The sequence below is a fragment of the Oryzias latipes genome, chromosome 20 (genome assembly GCF_053564925.1).
Source record: "Oryzias latipes strain Hd-rR chromosome 20, Olatipes_Hd-rR_3.1".
Lineage (NCBI taxonomy): Eukaryota > Metazoa > Chordata > Actinopteri > Beloniformes > Adrianichthyidae > Oryzias > Oryzias latipes.
The window spans coordinates 28,426,040-28,447,755 of record NC_136256.1 but is presented as its reverse complement, the minus strand read 5'-3'; the positions used below and the strand labels follow the sequence as shown (position 1 = coordinate 28,447,755).

Sequence of the window (21,716 nt, the reverse complement as noted above, 5' to 3'; positions counted from 1 at the left end):
AGTTATCCAACCAAATGAGATCCTGCGACATATGTCCTCGCCAAGCCAGGGTTGACTTCAGTCCTGGACAAAAAGGATTACGGCCGTCAGCGTGCACAGAGCGCACGGAAAGTTGGAAAAAAGGAGGGAAAGAAATTCAGCCAGAGAAGATCAAATGTAAATACAGAGCTTGATCAAACCACTTTGCCTTCAGAGAGCGCTGATTGATGTCCCACTTGTCCTTTTAGCTTGTTAGAGGACTAATAGCAAGAGAAGAATGGATTATCTGAGTGTGGTGTACACTTAAAGAGCCAGAGGCCAGGGCCTAAGAGCCCGTCTCCTGAAGAGACCATTAAAGCGCCGACCTTCCAGCAGCACACTCAATCACGGCTCGGGAGCTCGTTGTTTCTCCCACGTCCACGTAGATGAGGGGGGGGGGTTCCTCCTTTGGCCAGTTGACACTTTGAACTGAGGAGTGTAGATCTCATCTGGCTTTAATTACTGCTGGTTAATTGCTACATAAAGCGGGAGTGATGAATGGGTTTTTGCCTGATCAGGAGGAGAAGAACTCGAGACGGCGAGGCTTTTACCCCATAAAGAGGCATCAAAACACCTGTTTGTGGCGAACGCGATGACAGGTTATTATAAACAAACGCTCCTCACTCGGGGTGCAATAGGGAAATTGTCCTTGAATTACAGCGTTCTGGTTTTTTTTTTGCTGCGAACAGACTCACAGGTATCGTAAAAGGACATTTTTTAAGACCGGGGGGAGGAAGGCAGTTCTGCTTGTTCTGCATCGGCCATTGCTTCCTCTTTTCATCCTGCAGGAGAGGAACGGCGTGCTGCCTCTCATTAGCAGGCGAGCTGCGTGCAGGCCTCGGAGGGCCCGGGCTGTCACTGGGGGGAGCCGGTGTTTGTTTATTTCATTATTTCTTACTTTACCAAAGGGCACATCTCTACTGAAAACGGTTAATGGCCTGTGGTTGAGGAGTGTTTGTGCTGCACTATCATATCTCATCAAGTATTTACAGCCTCTGATAGGCCCCAGTGGTTCTGGGCCTGGTGGGCAGACTCTTCAGTGGAGTCCCTGCAATCCAGACGCGCTCGCTGCATGTCAACAAACAAACACGCCGTGCACGCCTCCAGTAATGAGGGAGCACAGATAAAAAAGGGTTCAGACGTGAAGCGCTTCCCAGTCCTGGATGACTCGGCGGTTCGCGCTGCCTGGGGGGGGGCTGTTTGAGCGGGAAGGTGCAGAATGGCTGTGTTTGTTGATGGGAGGATGGGAGGGCTGCTTTCATTTCATCTCTCCTCTTGTGTGGATGCTCCTCCATTACCAGCTGCTCACCTTGGCACAGAGCGGAGCATATGGGATGGTCCTGGCCGTACCAGCGCCATGGCAACCCCTGTGGGCCGCAGAGGACACCCAGGGTACACGTTGTCTGTGTTTGTTGATTAGTTGATGAGTACCTGCGAGCGGCGGGAAGAGGCGGCTGCAGTTTGTGCAGTAAAGGCTGAGATGAGGTCCAGGGACCCGCAAACAGCTGCTGAGGAGAGGAGCCGTCAGACAGCAGCATCTCCTTTGATTATTTCCACGCCATCGCCTACCTGTTTCTGACGCCTGCTGGCTTTGAGATTAATTAATCATCTGCGGTTGACATTCAGAAAACAATCCGGCATGAGGCAAATGTCTCCGACTGCATATCTCGAGTTCTTTCAAAAGGCTATTTCTGCGCTCCGGCTGAGGCGACCATCTGGCGGCAGCGGAGGCAGCCAGCCCTCCACAGGGCGGGACACGAGGCCTCAAAGGCTAACTGGCTACTTGCCCTGAGCAGCCCGTTTGCTGAGCCGTCTTGTTGGCCGAACTGGAGAGAAGCACAAATGGTGATCAGATCAAATCTGCTGTAACATTTGCTGTACTTGGAGATGATTAATTCCACAAACAAAGACCTCATAAGCTCGGACACGCAGATGTCTGAGAAGTAGTTTGCTTTCAGGAGTGAAGCGCCATCATGTCGTCCTTTTCTTCTATGTTGTTTACTTTGTGGCTGAAGTAGTGAAACTTTGTGTTGATTTGATCTGGTTTAAAGGAATAAATCAGTTTTCTGCCACTTTCTTCAGCCTCCGTTCTTTTAACAACCATCATCCCTTTTTTTTTAAGGAAAAAGAGCCCTGAAGGAAAACGGTCATTAAAATCCTAAAATGACAGCAGATCTTTAGCCGTGCAGCTCCTGAAACGCACTCCGGTTTTGAACAAACATCAGCTGTTTGTTTCCGTCCTGACGTCCTCCACGCTCCAATCAGATGTTTTCCCTGATCCCAAACAGGAAGTTCAGCGGCAGAAAAATACTCTTTAATAAAAAGATGATCACATTAGTGCCTCAGCACACGTGCACACAATAATACACACAATAAACAAATCTTTAAACTTATTTTGAAGATAATGATTTCATTTCTGTACTCAGCCCTATAGTTTTGTGTGTGAAGCCTTAATATTGGAAACAAATATCCTTGTAAAACTTTGCAGCAACTCTAACGTTTCTGTTCTCCACCTACAGTAAATCTGTGTCTCGTACCTGGAGGCCATCTTTGTTACGTAACATTCTAGCTTGAAACATGATGGATTAACTGTTGAGCTAAGATCACAACCGTCATGTGACACGCATTCACCAAAACGCAGGTTCCTAAACATGCTTATAGCCAACAGTGTCAGGGTCTCCTCTAAACTCAGTTTAGTCTTCAGCCAGAAGACTTTGGACTTCCGGGTTGAAGCACCTTTTAAAACCTCTTAAAAGTCTTTATCTCAGTACTGTAAGCACAGATTAGGACAGAAACTGTTTATGTCATCCTGAGCTTTTAAGGAAACAGTAAAGGTTCATAACTGAAGCATGAAACTAAACACTAAAACGGTATTTTTAAATGATTGAATGAATGAAGCTGAATTAATAAAGGCCTTTACAGCTCCTCCAAGGTGCCTCACAATAAAAGCAAGAAGTTTAAAAAATTGTCAAATTAAAAACAAAAATTAAAAGTGGCATATAATTACAAAAAGCAGTTAGCAAAAAAACACATAAAAGACAAATAAAAATGCAATGAAAAAAAGAAAAGAAAATAGACTACTGAGCCATTCTAAAAGGGTCTTTAGTGGACATTTAAAGCTGTTAAGGTAAGATATCTTACGTAATTCTGCATGAATGTTATTTTCATAAGTGAGGACCAGCAATGGAAAAGCCCAGATACCCCAAAGTCCCCTTTGGATCATCTGAGGGGGCTAACTGCATGCTCCCAATTTCAACACAGCATGAAGATGAGCAGCATGCAGGAGCTGCATGCAGAGACATGCAGAGACAAACAGCTGCATGCAGAGACATGGAGAGACATGCAGAGACGTGCAGAGACATGCAGAGACAAACAGCTACATGCAGAGACAAACAGCTGCATGCAGAGACATGGAGAGACATGCAGAGACGTGCAGAGACATGCAGAGACAAACAGCTGCATGCAGAGACAAACAGCTGCATGCAGAGACAAACAGCTGCATGCAGAGACAAACAGCTGCATGCAGAGACATGGAGAGACATGCAGCTACATGCAGAGACGTGCAGAGACAAACAGCTGCATGCAGAGACATGCAGAGACATGCAGAGACGTGCAGAGACATGCAGACACAAACAGCTACATGCAGAGACCAACAGCTACATGCAGAGACAAACAGCTGCATGCAGAGACATGGAGAGACATGCAGAGACGTGCAGAGACATGCAGAGACAAACAGCTGCATGCAGAGACATGGAGAGACATGCAGCTACATGCAGAGACGTGCAGAGACAAACAGCTGCATGCAGAGACATGCAGAGACATGCAGAGACGTGCAGAGACATGCAGACACAAACAGCTGCATGCAGAGACATGGAGAGACATGCAGAGACGTGCAGAGACATGCAGAGACAAACAGCTGCATGCAGAGACATGGAGAGACATGCAGCTACATGCAGAGACGTGCAGAGACAAACAGCTGCATGCAGAGACATGCAGAGACATGCAGAGACGTGCAGAGACATGCAGACACAAACAGCTACATGCAGAGACCAACAGCTACATGCAGAGACAAACAGCTGCATGCAGAGACATGGAGAGACATGCAGCTGCATGCAGAGACGTGCAGAGACATGGAGAAACATGCAGAGACGTGCAGAGACATGCAGACACAAACAGCTACATGCAGAGACAAACAGCTGCATGCAGAGACATGCAGAGACGTGCAGAGACATGGAAGGACATGCAGAGACGTGCAGAGACATGCAAAGACATACAGCTCCATGTCTCTGCTGAGGTTCTGACGGAGCAGCAGCTCTGAGGACTCCACTCATCTGATTGATTAACTACTGATTCTGAGTAATTGGATCACCTTTAGGCAAGGCAAGTTTATTTGTATAGCACAATTCGTACACAAAGTAATTCAAGGTGCTTCACAAAACAGAAAAATGCATTAAAATCACAATACATCATAGAAATAATCAACGTAAAATTTACTTTAAAAGAAAAAAAAAAAATTGAAAATTGATTTAAAAATAAAGAAAGGAAGGAAAGAAAAGTGCAGATGGGACCTTTCAGTCATATACACGGCCAAACAGAAATGTTTTAAGTCTAGATTTGAACATGAACACAGAAGAGGCCTGTCTTACGAATTCAGGGAGGCTGTTCCAGATTTTAGCTGCAGAATATTGAAACGCTGATTCCCCTTGTTTAGTTCTGACTCTGGGAATCAACAGGAGGCCGGCCCCTGAGGTCCTCAGAGTACGAGATGGTTCATATGGCACTAACATGTCAGAGATGTACTTTGGTGCTCGGCCATGGAGAGACTTGTACACAAGCAGAGCTGCTTTGAAGTCTATTCTTTGAGGTACAGGGAGCCAGTGCAGAGACCTGAGCACAGGACTAATGTGATCATACTTCCTGGTTTTGGTCAGGACTCGAGCAGCAGCATTCTGGATCACCTTAAGTCAGATTTTGCTTCACTAAAACCACAATGCCACCCCCCCACCAGGACAACACACACACACACACACACACACACACACACACAGACTTCTGCTGTTAAATATTGTTTGAGTGGAAACGTAATTTTTTTCTTGGATAAAATGTTTAAAATGATAAAAAATGGAAACAACATGAAGGATCAGGAGAAACGTCTCAGCTGCAGAGTCTTTTTGATCATGGAAGTGGTGCTAATCGTCTCTCCATCTGGTTCAAAGATAAGTTTTAATTCCTAAAAAAATGAGTTTGTTTTTATAGTTAACATGTTTTTATATTTAAAGTCCTGCTGTTAATGGATATCGCGTCATGTTCTCTGACTCTTTTATGACCATGGGGGGTCAGAGGAGAAAAGGCCAGCTATTGATGTGCCACGGTGCCCAAACGGACCGCACATGTGGCTTCCCTGCCCCCCCCCTCCGTGACAGTTTAATTGTATTTTCAATATAAATTGATCAAAGAGGCCATTGTGAATGCATGTTGGGCAGCTGCATTGATTTCTGCGAGAGCTTTTTTTGCTGCTTCTCTTAATTCGAGCAGAAAGGGCAGCAGTAAATGTGTCTGAGCAGCACGGAGGACAGCGGCGAGGGAGGGGGTCACGGCAGCTCAATACTCTGAACTTGTAATATCCTTCATGGAGGAACTCTTCCCTCAGCTTTGACGGGAATCCGGCTTCCAGCTTCCATGATGTTTAGAGCACACAGAGCTCTGCAGAAGTTCCTACCGCAGAACGGACGACCAGAGATGAAGGTTCAAGTCCCGGCTTCATCACGGACAGAAGCAGCCTTTTTGTTTTGGGTCAGCGTCTTCCACTGAAGCAGACGACCCGTTGGGAACGGCATTAATCCAGGTTACATGAGCCGGCCTGACAAAGCTATGAAGTAGTTCAAGCTGCAGAGCACCTGCGATCAAAAGCAGTTAGCAATCAAATACATGCAAAAGCTTTTGCAAAAGTGCTGGGAGGGGGGAGCTTGTGCACTGTGCTCCCCCAGCCCCATTAGCATTATACCATACCTCCCCCCTCCTCCCAACCTAGTCTGCGCAGCCAAAGAGTTTCTGCAGTTTGCACTTTGGAAAACAAAAGTACATTTGACCCCCCCAATGCCATTGCCCCCTTCCTTCCCCTACAGTTATGAGGATGCTACTGGTGGGGGGAGGCGGTGGGCGGAGCGAGCCTGTGATGAGTTTTCAGGGATGGACGTGTTGTGGGGATTTGGCGGTGGAATTAAAATGTCAGCGCGCGCTAAGCTGCTGTTCATGCAGAAATCAAAAATTAAACATGGAAAGGGAGAGAGCGAATCAAAATGACCAGCAGCGTCTGCGCCACATCCGCTGACGCGCACGCTCCCGTGCAAGGGAGCGTGCACGGAGATGACCCTCTGAAACGCCTCTGCGGCCTGGCAGCAGCAAAGGAACGCAACTCTGCAGACAGAGATCAGCTCTGCAGACAGACATGCAGCTCTGGAGACAGACATGCAGCTCTGCAGACAGACATCAGCTCTGCAGACAGACATGCAGCTCTGGAGACAGACATGCAGCTCTGCAGACAGACATTAGCTCTGCAGACAGACATGCAGCTCTGCAGACAGACATTAGCTCTGCAGACAGACATGCAGCTCTGCAGACAGACATGCAGCTCTGGAGACAGACATTAGCTCTGCAGACAGACATTAGCTCTGCAGACAGACATGCAGCTCTGCAGACAGACATTAGCTCTGCAGACAGACATGCAGCTCTGCAGACAGACATTAGCTCTGCAGACAGACATGCAGCTCTGGAGACAGACATTAGCTCTGCAGACAGACATGCAGCTCTGCAGACAGACATTAGCTCTGCAGACAGACATGCAGCTCTGGAGACAGACATTAGCTCTGCAGACAGACATGCAGCTCTGCAGACAGACATGCAGCTCTGCAGACAGACATGCAGCTCTGCAGACAGACATGCAGCTCTGCAGACAGACATTAGCTCTGCAGACAGACATGCAGCTCTGCAGACAGACATGCAGCTCTGCTTGTTGGCAGCGTGCGAGCTTCTCAGAGACGTGCTGAAGCTGCGAGCGCGTGGCGGCACAACAGTTTACCAAAGATGAGATGAGCCAGTGAAATAACACCAAACACTGTGAAAGCTGCCGCTGCTGCTGCTTGCCAAGGCCCATATTGGTCAGATTGGAGATGTGGGGGTTGCCGAGAAAACAGTGATGGCGTTTGGACGCCTTCATCGCAGGGAGGAGGTTCCTGCTCCGTCAGTTTGATGTTTCCTCATGCTGGACTCTTTCAGGAAGATCGTCCTGCCTTCAGACGAGCAACTCAAAGCAAACATTAAAGCCCTCATTAAGACAGAACTGTTATTGTTGTTCTATTATAATAAAACATCAGCAGTGAACATTTCCATGAAAAAGACTTTCTCTATTTGATTACACATCTAAAATATAAAAAGGCTTTTCTTCTTTTCATTAAAACAAAGAATTATGATCCCAGAAGAAAACTCTCATTTGACCAGAAATGACACAAACAGACTTTAAAAGAGGCTGAGTTTGTAAAGAACTCCAGTGCTGTACGCTTAAACAGTATTTAAAAAATCAAAGCTAATATTAAGAAAGAATTAAAAGAAAATATTTAATTTGTTTGATAATTTTACGGGTTTGCTCTAAATTGTGTTTTTTTATTGAGTAGCTAATTTAAATAATAACTACAAATGTTAAATGCTTGAAAGTCGTATAATTGACTGTAAAACAAGAAAAAGAACTTGAACTTGAAATTGGAGTTTTAATGTTTGATTTGAATCCTTAGTTTTGTTAACCAGACGTTTCTTTTGGGTTTAAACTCATTGAATCATTTATGGAACAAATCAATTTGTTTTGGGCTCTTAATATCTGTTTATTTGTTTATTATTTGTTTATTTCCTGCAATCAAAACAAAAAACACAAAAATAAACATAGATGTATCACACCCAATAAACTGATTGGAAAACATAAGAAGATAAATATGATCAACCCCTATTTTATTATGTACCAATTATTATTTATGTTTAATAATTATTTTTGAATTACTCTCATTGATGAATTCATTAAATGTTGTTCAACAAATATAATTTGAATAATTTGCTTCAAAGGGACAGTGAGGAGGCAACCTTCCCTCCCCTTTTATATTTCTTGTGTTTTTTAATTGTAAAAACAACAAAAGTGAATAAAAATAATAACAATATTGGAGGTTCCAGGTTGGGCCCATGAGGAACACCTCATTTCAAATCAAGCACCTGACATTCAAAAGTGCTTCACAGGCATGAAACAGTTAAATATGAAATGATAAAACACCCAGAATGCCATCAACCCCCCTGATCCTCCACATCCAACATAACCAAACTCAAAATGACACAAAGTTTAAATAGAAACCAAAGTTGACTTTTCCTTTTTAATGATGTCTTTTCTGCTGCTGGACCTTCAACAGTTGGGATGTTTTTCATGTTTAAGCTTTTCAATCAGTGATTTCTGATTAAAAACATTTCAGGCTGAATTCAATTGAATTAAATACGGTTTACTATTTTATTTATTCACCTATTTCAGTGTATAATGTATCGTTTTTTTATGTCCATCTTTAGCGACTCCAATGATTTTACCCTCATCTCAGAGCTCTGCTGTAAACCAGTAATGAAGTTCATCTTGTCTTCGTCCTCAGCTTCACTCTGACTCAGACCGGGGAGACGGCAGCGTCAAGTACGTCCTCACCGGGGAGGGGGCCGGGACCCTCTTTAAGATTGATGAAAATTCGGGGGACATCCACGCCACCAAGAGGCTGGACAGGGAGGAGAAGGCCTTCTACATCCTCCACGCCAAAGCCGTCAACCGCCAGACCAACGAGGCGCTGGAGGGCGAGTCCGAGTTCATCATCAAGATCCACGACATCAATGACAACGAACCGCGCTTCACCAGGGACCCGTACCTCGCCCGCGTGCCGGAGATGTCCGACATCGGTACGTTTGTGTCACGCCGCACTCACCTGAGCCAGGCAGGTGGGAGGGTTCAAAGAGCAGCGTCTGATGGTCCTGATGATGTGGAAACAAACGTTCCCCAGTGATGATCTGACTCTGACCTAACTTCAGACACAAGAAGGGTCGAAAGAATCTGTTTTCCCATAATGCCTTGTTCTAAGAGGAGATGATGGAGGCTGACATTGGCTGAATTTTCTGAAGTGGATCAGAATATTCTGGATCAGAATATTCTAGATCAGATGATTCTGGATCAGATGATTCTAGATCAAATGATTCTGGACCAGATAATACTGAATCAGGAGATTATGGTTTATATAATTCTCATTTAGATTATTCTGGATCAGGAGACTCAGGATCAGAAAATTCTGGATCAGATGATTCTGGATCAGATGATTCAGGATCAGATGATTCAGGATCAGATGACTCTGGATCAGGAGATTCTGGATCAGAAAATTCTGGATCAGATGATTCTGGATCAGATGATTCAGGATCAGATGATTCAGGATCAGATGACTCTGGATCAGGAGATTCTGGATCAGAAAATTCTGGATCAGATGATTCTGGATCAGATGATTCAGGATCAGATGATTCAGGATCAGATGACTCTGGATCAGGAGATTCTGGATCACGTTATGGGACAAACAGAAACGTGTCTTTGAGCCCTTTAGCGTTTTGCCGTGGAGCTGCAGCTCTTTCAAACATTTAACAGAATTCTTCTCATGTTTTTTCGGAGTTCTGAGACGGACATCGTGAATGTGTCCAAAGTGGTGGTGGTGGTGGTGGGGGGGGCTTTGGGGGGGTTGCAGTCGAGGACAGACTTTCTTAAAGCTGCGAGACTTTGAAAAAGTCCCCTCGTTTCTCCTGCGCCCCCGTCCCTCGTTTTTTCACCCAGATGAGAGAAACTTCACAAAAGTAGAAAGTCATCTGTTTGGTGAGGTCGTTACCCCCCAGTTTTACACGTGTCTATATTTATACCGCTTTCCATTAAATATTTCTCCTCAATTAATTTTCCTCGGCGTGTAATGAGGCAACATTTGGCCCCGCGAGGCGCCGCCTGGGAGGTGGCACTTGGCTAACCGCCCCCCTTTGTTCTGCTGAAACAGGCTCAGCCTCTCTGGCAGAGAAAATGGATCCCAAGTTTTTTTGGTTCCATGAAGGTCTCAGATCTGCCATGCAGAACGCCCGCCTGCCCGCTTGGAGGGTTATATTTAGATAAATGTGAGAGCGTTCAGGTGGCCGTGGAATAATGACGGCTTCAGGGACGCAGAGACGGGGAGGACCAGTCCCGTTCTGAGGACCGGACCTCCTCAGAGGCCGTTTCAGCTTCAGCAGGCGCTGACAATCACCGCCATGAATGTCCCTCCAACAGGAACTTCGGTGATCCAGGTGACGGCCATCGACGCAGACGACGCCACGTACGGGAATAGCGCCAAGGTGGTGTACAGCATCCTGCAGGGGCAGCCGTACTTCTCTGTGGATCCAGAAACGGGTCAGTTTGGACCTTCAGAACTCATCTTTCTGTTGTTTGGCTGTGATTTGAGACGTTCTGATCAAAAGAATCCAAAGGAGCTCCAGCGCTAAGAGAAAGTTTTTGACCCCAAACACATTTTCAGTTCGACACCTTTGGCCCCCGCTAGTCTCTGAACTCTGCCAGCCACATCAGCTGTTTACTATGATGACCCCCCATCAATAAAGTTGTCAGTCCAAATTTAACCTGCAGGTTTCAGCTTTGACATTTTTGGATTAACACAAACATAACTAGTTATGACACATGAATGGGAACTTTGTGTGTTCTGTAGCTTAGTGGATCTTCTCCTGTTTTTTAAAACATTTTTCACATTTCCGTTTTATTTCAACTTTTCTTTGTTTTTGGATCTATAGATTGATACACTTTTATTTTGTCTTTACATGTTTAATCTTTTATAAAACTTTTAAAAATCAGTTTGACCTCAATTTTGTAACCAAAGCATTGACAACCTGGAATAGAGTTTCTGGACAGTTTCAGGTTCTTTGAGGAATTATTCTGTAATATACTGGAAAGAAAAGACGGATATCCAGATTTGCTACTAAAACAGTTTTGACGACAAATTATTTAAGTAGAAAAAAATTACACTCAAAGAAGTCCTGGAATACTAAGGGTGAAATCTCCCAGACTATAGCAATGACTGAAAAATGAACTGAAGATTTCAATTCATAATTTAATTACTGGAGATAATCTAATATTTTTTATAGAGGGAAGGAGCCGTTAAAACCTGCCTGGTTGTGTTTTATTTTTATTTTTTAATTGTCAGTAATTTCTCATGATTGGACCTCATTGATGCGCTCTCTTTTTCATCATTAACACCTGATTAAAGACCACTAAAAATTGTGTTTTTGGCATATTTATTGTGGCATTTTTCTGACGATAGAAGACATAAATAGAGAAAATTAAGATTAAAATAACATTCTGAGTATTATTCTATTTTAATAGTTGTGAATCAGAAGCAAACTGAAAATATGCTGCTGAAACTGAGGATTTAAAAACAGCTTTATTCGTCTGAATTTGTCTCAGTCCTGAAGCTTGGCCCCCTACTATCACACTGCCTCCCCCATGTTTGACTGTTGAGACCTTCACTTCCTTCCACCTCCTGCATGAGTCCTCCTTGTGTTCTGGGATGCTCCTGGGAGCTTCTCCATGTGTGGATGAAGGATCTCTGTGCTTCTGTGGAAACATCTGTTTTTCCTTCTTCACGTCATCAGATAGAAAGATTTATTGGTTTGGCAGGACTTTCATTGGTTAATTCAAGCGTTTCCTCCTAAAATGAGGTTTGATAAAGTTATCTGTATCCTACATTAAAAGAATGTTATTGTTATATTCATGCCGGGGCCACATCAGTGTAACATCATGTGACTTTTTCCATGCTCATCGCCTTTGTTGAGACCAACCTGTCGGCGTTTTTCTTTGGAAAACATCTCCAGATGTCTTGAGGCTGTTTTGCAGCAGAGAAGTGTCAGAAAAATGGTGGTACTTAAAATAAGCTGCGCCGCATGAAGGGATGCGTCAGAGGCTTGACCTCCGCATACCAGCATGCTGGCGGAAGCTCCACAGCCGCGGCGACCTCCACCCACGGAGAGGCTCCACGACCGGCAGCTCGCCCTCAGAAGGCCGCCGCTGTGGGAAGCGGCGAAGTTAGCATCGCAGCAGCACACCTGGCTTTTGTTGGCGGCGGCCGGCGGAGGCGGGGATTGGCAGACGATGGGAATGGCAGACCCTTAAGTCTACTTTTAATCATTAATGTGCGCTTTGGAACACATCCCACTCGTGTCCTCTTTCTGTTCAAACAAAGAGAGGAAAAAAGCCATTTGCAGATTAGCGAGGGGATTACCGGTAATATGGTTTATCCCACATGTGGCGTGTAAGCTGACATCCCCTCATCCACACAGGCCTGCTCCTCACATGAAAGCTGCATTTGTTTACTCCTCCTGTTGGCCCTGCTAGTCATTGAGGAGTAACAAAGACAGGCTTGGGGAGGGCGCCGCCACCGCCGCAAAGATGCTCGCCCAACAAAGTGTGCAGGCCGTGGAGAGGGGTGGAGGGGGGTCTTTGTGCGCCGCACCCCTCCGATCACGATGCTTCGGAGAAAAACGGCAAATTAGAGCTTCACCCCATCCCACTCTAAACAGGAGGAGGAGGAGGAGGAGGAGAGGAAGGCAAAGGAGTAGAATCCAAACTGAAGATGAAGGTCGAAGGATGAAGTGTCGCTTTACTTTTTTTCTATTTTAGTTCGATCTATAGACTCCGTTTTTTGGTTTAGTATTTTGGTGATTCCTTGATCTTCCTTGATGTTGTTGTCAGTGTGTAACTGTGCATCGCTGCGTTGGATTCAGAAGACACATTTTCTGCACAGTAAACATCCGTGGCAACTATTGAGCAACAAAGGAAAAATAGATATTGAATATTGCTCAATGCTTTTAAGAAGTTTATGTAAAAGTCTTTAGTTTACAAGTTTCATTCAGAAAATCTGCCAAATTCTCCAAAATGTCAACGGTCAATTGTGTAGTTGACCTTCTGCATCTTAAAGTATAAAAAAAGCAAAAGTTTGTGACTGAAAATATCACAGCTGAACATGAAAGCAGCTCTAATGTTGCTGTAGAAATGATAAGCCTGAACTTGGACAGATCTATGTGTTGAATTCCTCGCCTGCACATCTGCTGCGTCTCTTTTGGCGTCATTTGTCACAGGAATAACGAGCGTCAGCATCGATCCGGCTGCAGCTCGTATTGACGCAGACATTAGCTGATCATTCCACCCTCATAATGACGGACTGGAGGATGAGATCAAGCCTAAGTCCGATTACAAGTGCGGGCGCAGCCTCCTTCCTCGGCGTTGGCCTGAACTTTTCATCATTTCATCGCCGCCGTTCGTGGCCGCTCGGGTCACAAAGGTCTGGGTTTGTGGAGTTGTGAATGACGGCCGCGTCTGCTCTGCTGCAGGCGGCTTTTCTGCAGAGTCAAACCTCCTGCTGGGTCATGTTTGAACCACCTGATCACCCACAATGCCACAGTGCTGCGGCGTTCGCCTCCATTGATTATTAAAGGAATAGACGCAGAAGACGACTTTGTTCCAGAACCTCAATTTCCAAACAACCGCCTGAATGAAAAATAAGAATGTTTCAGATTTATTACTCTTCCCGTAAATAGAGCTGGACCTTTCTCTTTCAAAACAGGCTTGTCCAGGTTTTCTCCACAGTTTAATTTCCTTCCTCTGGTTTTCGGCCCCCTGGTCGGTTTCTGCCAAACCAGGAGAGTCGAGGAGGCAGAGAAGACAACTGAGCAGTCAGACGATGAAATACTGTAATATTGTAGAATTACACAGAAAAGAAATGGAACAAGTCTAAAACGTTACAAGAAATAATCCATGAAAAAGATACATGGATGTTATATGCAATTTGTGACTGTCAGCCAGAAAAACCTGCTGTAAACATACCAAATACCAAGTCTGAATGGAAGGTAAAGCGGTAGAACAATGGTCAAATGACAAACTCCTCCCACATTTTGTAAAATGTTCCCCAGCAGCTACAGGATCCATGATCCGAGGTCCACAATCTTCCACTCTCATGTTACTGGACAGTAAACAGTCTGCAAATCACCTCAAACTATTCCTGACTTCCTCCATGACCCAGAAGACGTCAAGATACGTGAGAAGACTATGAGGCATCGACCACATCTGCAACAAAAACAAACGATGGGCGGGAAAAATGTTGGATGTTTGGAAAATCCTGAAGGATTTTAGGTCCAATTTATTTCTCAGTTCCTCTCAGATCATCCAGTTTCTGGTCAACATGACAACACATTATCTGCAGATGGAGACCAATCAGAAACAGACCTGAGACAAGTCGCTTTAAAGATGCACGCCATTAACAACGGTGTTTTTAGCATGTTCTTTTAGCATTTGTCTGATGAAGGACATAGAAAGAAAATTAAGATCAAAATTGCATTTCTGCGTATTTCTTTATTCAAATCGCTGTGAATCAGGAGCAGACGAAAAAATGCCGACGTGGAAAAAACACAGCAATGGGGAGGGGAAGGGGGGCAGGGCTGCTCCACATCAGTGGCCCCCCCCCCACAACTCTGAGGTGGATTTTTAATGAACTCCTGCCGCTCTGCAGAAATGATGTCCTAAAAAAAATGTGGCTAAAAACGACATCATAATTAAAAGGCCACTGCTTTAGAAAAAGATAATCGGACTTTAATTTGTAGCACATAAGTTTGGAACTTGATCAAATTTCATAGACAAGAGAGAAAATCATTTCTGTCCTTCAGGACATCCTGTTCATCTGTGAGAATCAAACGGTTCCTTCCAGATTTGATGTTTCATCTGAACATGAGGATGAGAACCTTAAGATGCAACCAGAGGGTCCTCAGACGTTTGCTAGAGCAGAAGAGAAACAAACAAAAAAATGAGCAAACAAACCATTTAGCTCACAGAAACCTGGAGGAAGAAACGAGTGGATGATGTCATCAATCAATCAGCAGCAGTCAGTTACTGAATAACCACAAATATGCAGAAAGAGATTTGGTAATAAAGCCTTCCTAATGTCTTAGAGTTTGTCTTCTTTTCCCAGAAAAGAACTGATGAGATGTAATCTTTGCTCCCACACAGGTAGCAGTTAGCTTAGAAGTAAAGGAGAGTTCAGATAAATGTGTTCTAATTTAAAGGGCTTTATCTTTGTGGAGGTCTACACTCTCATCTCCATCCTCCCTCGGCCTCATTTTCTCGGCTTTTTGATTTTTTAATGTGATCAAACTAAGAGAGAAAATAATGAGTCCCAGAATTTCCTGGACTACCTGATCAAACGGCGGATATTCTCTTTGTGCTCCTCAGGCCTCATCAAGACTGCCCTGTCTGGCATGGACCGCGAGGTCAAAGAGAACTACCTGGTGGTGATCCAGGCCAAAGACATGGCGGGCCAGATGGGCGGGCTTTCCGGGACCGCCACCGTCAGCATCACCCTGGCCGACGTCAACGACAACCCGCCTCGCTTCACTAAGAGTAAGGACGCTTCGTGGCAACCGGGCGGGCGAACGGCGGGCCCCATCTGGTGTCAGTTTCAGGATAAAGGTGGATTAGAGTTGGGGGGGGGCGGCGGCCTCTTAAAGGCAGCGAGTAATTAAAGGTGGAGCGAAGCGAGGGTCCTGCAAAGCGCATCAGATCATCCTGTAATCCCCGTTAAATGAAGACAGTGTTTTTACCCCCCAACTCATCTGCTCTGTAGCTCCGCCCCCTCTGCGTTCATCCAACAGATGACAATCACGGATGCGGCGGCCGCAGAGATCCCCCTCCATCACCTCGCATTTATCAATCCGGCCGGCAGCCCCGGTGAGGGCGGGGGCGGCAGATGCTGTCATCTCTGCCCCTCCATCAGTGAATGAGATGAGGGGAGGGAGGGAGACGCATCCGACAGGGATGGAAGAGGTGACAGGAGAAAGACGGCAGGCTGCTGGGGGGGGGGGGCATTGTAACCCAGAGGAGGTAGAGTGTCAGGGAGCGATATCATTGTCTGCTGGAGGGACCCCCCCCATGCTAAATACCTGTTAGCTTGGGCGAAATACTGACTGCCAAAACACCATCACTGGGTCTACACCCCCCAACACCATACAGGTTTGAATTCACGCCCCCCCCCACCAGGAAATGAAACAGCATCCGGGAAGAGGCTGTTCATCTATGTGGAGGGAATTTCTGAGCGTTTGGGTGGGGGGGGCGAAGCCAAATGTGGGATTTGGAATGATATATGTTTGACGGGGGACGACAGCAGCAGGTCCTGACGGTCAGGCGGATCTGGACCAGAACCCGGTTCCTTGAGGTTCCCTCAAATCCAGAATTCTGTGCCTGCAGCTCTGTACGAGTTCCGAGTGCCCGAGTCCAGAGAGCTGGGCTCGTCTGTGGGCGCCATCCGGGCCATGGACGCCGACATCGGCCAGAACGCAGAGATGGACTACAGGATCATCGGGAGCGACGGCCCGGGAATGTTTGACATCATCAGTAACCGGAGCACGCAGGAGGGCGTCATCGTGCTCAGAAAGGTCAGACGTTCTCCGTTCAGGTTCTGCTCAGCTCAGACGGCTCTGAAGGGAATAAATAACCGAGCCCGTCTGTGACGGCAGACCCGGGTTCTGGGTCATCGGGTCACAGTGGTTTAAAGATCTTCTGCTTTAGTTCGGCTAATATGAACCACCATCCATCCATAAAAGGCAGATTTTTTCTTTGAATAAGTTTGATGCTGGTTCTGTTTAGTTTATGTTGGTTTTTGTTTCACAGATGTAAAAGTCTGACGTGTTAAGAACCGAACACAAATCAATCCAAACGTGACGTGTTGGTTCAACAGATAACCACGGGGGGGGGGGGGGGGGGGGGGGGGTCAGTTACTGTCTCTGTAAAGGCTGATTTCCTGCCGTGTGTCCGCGGTGGGCTGACACAAAAAGACCATGGTCATTAATTGATTGGAATGTTTACATCGCCCCCGCCACGCCTGCGTCTGACGTCCATCCCCCACAATGCAATGCAACCTTTACAGGCAGTTTAGGAAACGGGTCCAGGTTTTAAAATAAAAGACGTAACACTGTCCAGTTATTGAAGACTGTGGCTCCTCCCCTTTTGTACCATCTTTGATCAGATTTTTTTTTAAAGGTCTTTTTTTAGGAACATAATTTTAAATTTCAGAATTAAAACAAAAAAAGTCGCAGTCTTTGATTGACAGCTGATTGTTTTCTAGTGACGGATGCAAATGCCCCGCCCATTTCCAGGAAGGTAGCAATTGCTTAAAGAAGGACTCAAATGACTGTAAGTTTGTTCTGCAGTGGATGCAGTTTGTTTTTGGGTTAAACCAAAGACAGTCAAATCCTCGTGGTTTCGATTTGAGCTTCGGGCATTTGCGTCAGCGTGACCTCTGAACCTTCAGGGAGGTCTCCGCTGTGGAACCTTCCGGCCTCACGTTCAGCTGGATGTTTCCATCCATGTGTCTCTATTGTGCACGAAATGAAGGTGAGCTCAGAAAATGCTGTTTTTAATAATTATTCTATTAAAATATTACAGCATAAGGCGTCACACGATGTTTTCGCCCTGGGTTTTGCCTTTCAGGCAGCTGTAATTGATGCAGGTGTATACTGGCCTCAGGCCTCCTCGGAGGAAACCCTGCAGGCATAACTGGGATGAAAAGTGGGAAACACTAATATCTGCAGCATATTTCACAGTAGAAATGATTCAAATGTACATTTTTACATACAGCAGGTCAGAACAGGAGGTTCGGCTCACGAGTGCCTGATCAAAGCCAAGCGGCCCTGCAAACCTCAGACTCACGCGGCGGCGCTCGATCCTGTGTGCGCACTGCTGCTGCTGCAGCACACAACCCTGTCTTTGTTCAGCAAACACCTGAGGAGCAAACAGATGGATGTGAAACCTCTGATCCCCCAGATTTCCAGCCTTGTTTACCTTCTCATCAGTTCCTGGTGATAACCAGGAGAGAGGCACTAATGCTGCAAACACGGCCGGACAGCCGCTCTGTTGACAGAGACGGCCCCCAGCAGGCAGACCCCTCTGATGCTCAGTGTTTCTGCTTCCTCCTCGCGCACCTGGATTATCACGCAGGTTTATGCACACGTATGACGCCCATTGCTCCTAATGGGAAAGGTAAACAATGAGGCCGATGCAAGGAAGGTCTAAGTTGGATTAGACGCCGTCTGCTGAGTCTGAAATGAAGCCAAAATGTTGAAAATCCCATTAGTAGGAGCAAAACCCAGTTTTTTTCTGATTCAGTGAAAACAAATGAAGAGATGAGAATCAGTGCTAGAGCTGGTCCACATAGGGTGGATCAGAGAGAGCGTGGGCATCCCGCAGCAGGGATCGTCTGTGTTTGTCATGTAAATTCACAGCTTCGTGTTTTAGCATATGGCTGGTCTTCTTCCACTTTCGGCTTCTCCCATCAGGGGTCGCCACAGCGAACAAGTCGCATGGTAAATTTGGCAATGTTTTACGCCGGATGCCCTTCCTGATGCAACCTTCTCAAACCGGGCTTGGAACCGGCAGAGGTGGAGAAGGGAACAGGGAGCAGCCCGGAGTCGAACCCGGGTTTCACGGACGGAAGGCGCCGCAAACCAGCACGAGCTAAACTGGCTCCCCTTTAGCATATGGCTGGTAGGTAACGGAAAATCTCACGCCGAGACGTCAATGCGGCTTACAGATGCAGCATCCGAAAAAGCACAACTCCTCCTCTGTCTGAATACCCGCTAAAAAAAACAACAACACATTTGTCGGTTTGATCCAAAAAACAGGCTCCGCCTCCTGAAAAAGGTCAGGAAGGACTCTGATGAAGATTGACATTTTACAAATTTATTCTTGATTTTTTTAACTTTTGTTCAGATATTTTGGACAAAATATTAGTGCCGCCATAAAAGAATAAGAAATATATGAAAACAAATTCATCTTGAAGTCGACTGACATTCTCGATGTCATGACAAGTTCTCGCTTTTAGCTTTAGTATCATGTCAGCTGCCGTAACCCTTGTGCTATCTCACTTTAACATTGGGAGTTGGGTCATCTAGACCCACTAGACAGTGCTCTGAACCTTTTTTCTTCAATGATTTGTGATCTTCACTGGTGTCCATGGATTACATGGAATCTTCTCACCTTTGTCATGGTAGGGAGAACACGTCAATGGAAGGGGGGGGTCATAGGTTAGCACAAGGGTTAAACGATGGTCCCTGCAGCTAACTGACACGTGGGTGGGTGTTGTCTTTCACAACCTCAGTGAGTTTGTTATGAAGGGTCTCAGAGTTGATGATCAGCTCCAAGCATCCAGCGATCCACGTGTCCTCTGGAGAGGCAGGTTATCGGTCAGTAGTTGGATGGGACTCCACCTCTTGAGGGACACAAATGGATCAGGACTGAGCTCCGCCTCTTAGCAGCTCGTTCATTGGTTCTGCAGCCGCTCAGGACTGCAGTGAGTCTCTTTGGCCCAGACTTGTGTTTGCTTTTCTGTTCCTTCTTCACTTCAGTGCTTAGCTGTTTGTTTTTTTTGTTGTTTAACGAGAAAACGTCCTCGTTGAGGGACAGAAAAAGATTTTCTTCTTCTCCTTAGCATGAGGTGATAATGCTCTTTCTGGTGTTTTTGTACAGTTTCTCTATTTTCAAACGTTGTCTGCGGCTCCACTGTTATCCGTCTGCTGTTATTAGTGCAGACGGTCTTTTTCTGGCAGGAGTGAAATCATTTAGCAGACGAGTCTCTCTTCAGATCACAGTAGAAGCTGATGAACCTGCCTTCAACTGTGCATCAGGAAGAAATCATTCGTCTTTTATTTCTTTTCCTTCGGGGAGGCAGAAGTCAGACGGTTATTAGATTTCGGCTGACAGTCGCACTTCCAGGACGTTTGAGGAGATTCATCTCTCATCGGAGTCCAAAAGTGACGCTCAGTCGTCGTCGCTGTTGTGTTTGATCAGGAGCTCCGCCGCCTTCCATCATTTAGAGGAAGACGACATCGTTGTGTGTGCGGATCGTGTGTAAGCGGCGGGAGAGCGTGCCCTAATTGTGAACCCACTAATGAAACGGGCTTGTGGTCCCAGCGCTGCTCGCTGAGGTCCATCAAAGCCGCGTCCTCCTCCGGCGGACACGTGCTCCGCCTCGCTTCAACACCAAACGGGCAGAAATCAATCACTCATCATTTGTCCTGATTTTCTTCCTGGACGCGGCTCCTTCCATCTGGAAGTTTCTCCAGCGCTCATCTCTGTTCAGGCGCGCCGGCCTCGACATCCTTTCATATGAGCGTCTGGCAGCCTGCGAGGAGCTCGCTCTGATCCAGCTGTGCCTGCTCGCATTCATTAAAATTCACTGCTCCCCAATTATTCCCATCAACAGGGGGATACCTTCACTGGCGGAAACTTCAAAAACACGGAAAAAGTTCAAAAAAGGAAGAAAAGGATTAGCTCAACAAAGGAAAACGGAGGCATTCAAGACGCAGGCCGCTAATAATCTGCTTGTCTATAGATCATGCGATCAACAGCAGTTCCAGTCCTGCAGAGAAGGAAAATATGATGCAGAACATGATCCACTTCCTTCAAAGGGAACAAGGAAAGCGTCTTGTATGCTCGTAATTATCGGCCCCTCGGATTTGCAGGTTCAATGAAACGCTCCAGATCATGAATATCGTCATAGGTCGTTGAAAGAAAATCCCTTTATTGAAAAAGACATAAAAGCCGTGAAAAATAAAAAGAGGCATTTGCTTGATTGTAAGTGTCCACATGACCTCAGTCTGATCCTGATGAAGCTTTTGTTTCATCAAAGAAAAAGAAGAAAGAAAGGCGTCTGAAACGACCAAACAGCTTTTTTCCAAAAGCCCCAAAAACCCACAGCAGACTTTAAGTTTTTGACAAAACGTCACGTAAAAGAGTCGAGGTGTCTCAAGGACGCCATGGAAAGGGGAGGGGCCAACCACAAGACTCACTATTGCAATAAACTATTTTTTAGGAGGGAGGGGGAAGTATTTGGATCGATACGCATGTTTTGGTTGTCTAAAAGTCAACAAAACAAACAAAGGAAAAGGTAGTATCATGGTATGGGGCTGTAAAAAATCTGAAGTTTCCTTTTGAAAAGATTCTTCAGGTTATCAGTCGTTTCTTTCTTGTCGATGCTCAAAACCATTTCTGTTCAGCAGTGAACATTATTAGGAAAAGCTTATGAATGGCGTGGTCATGTATGGCGTGGTCATGTATGGCGTGGTCATGAATGACGTGGTCATGAATGGCGTGGTCATGTATGGCGTGGTCATGTATGGCGTGGTCATGTATGGCGTGGTCATGAATGACGTGGTCATGTATGGCGTGGTCATGTATGGCGTGGTCATGTATGGCGTGGTCATGTATGGCGTGGTCATGTATGGCGTGGTCATGTATGGCGTGGTCATGTATAGCATGGTCATGAATGACGTGGTCATGAATGGCATGGTCATGAATGACGTGGTCATGTATGGCATGGTCATGTATGGCGTGGTCATGTATGGCGTGGTCATGTATGGCGTGGTCATGAATGGCGTGGTCATGTATGGCGTGGTCATGTATGGCGTGGTCATGTATGGCGTGGTCATGTATGGCGTGGTCATGTATGGCGTGGTCATGTATGGCGTGGTCATGTATGGCATGGTCATGTATGCCGTGGTCATGTATGGCATGGTCATGAATGACGTGG

General features: G+C 45.9%; 1 protein-coding gene across 1 annotated transcript in view; it reads left to right on the top strand.

The window, feature by feature from the left end:
- The window catches only part of LOC101175274 (cadherin-6), a 36,489-nt gene that overhangs the window by 1,344 nt on the left and 13,429 nt on the right, over window positions 1-21,716 (top strand). Inside the window, exons 2-5 of the mRNA XM_020712466.3 lie at window positions 8,691-8,985; window positions 10,373-10,492; window positions 15,368-15,535; window positions 16,379-16,566. Coding sequence (XP_020568125.1) covers window positions 8,691-8,985; window positions 10,373-10,492; window positions 15,368-15,535; window positions 16,379-16,566 — 771 coding nt within the window. The remainder of the gene's footprint in view (window positions 1-8,690; window positions 8,986-10,372; window positions 10,493-15,367; window positions 15,536-16,378; window positions 16,567-21,716) is intronic.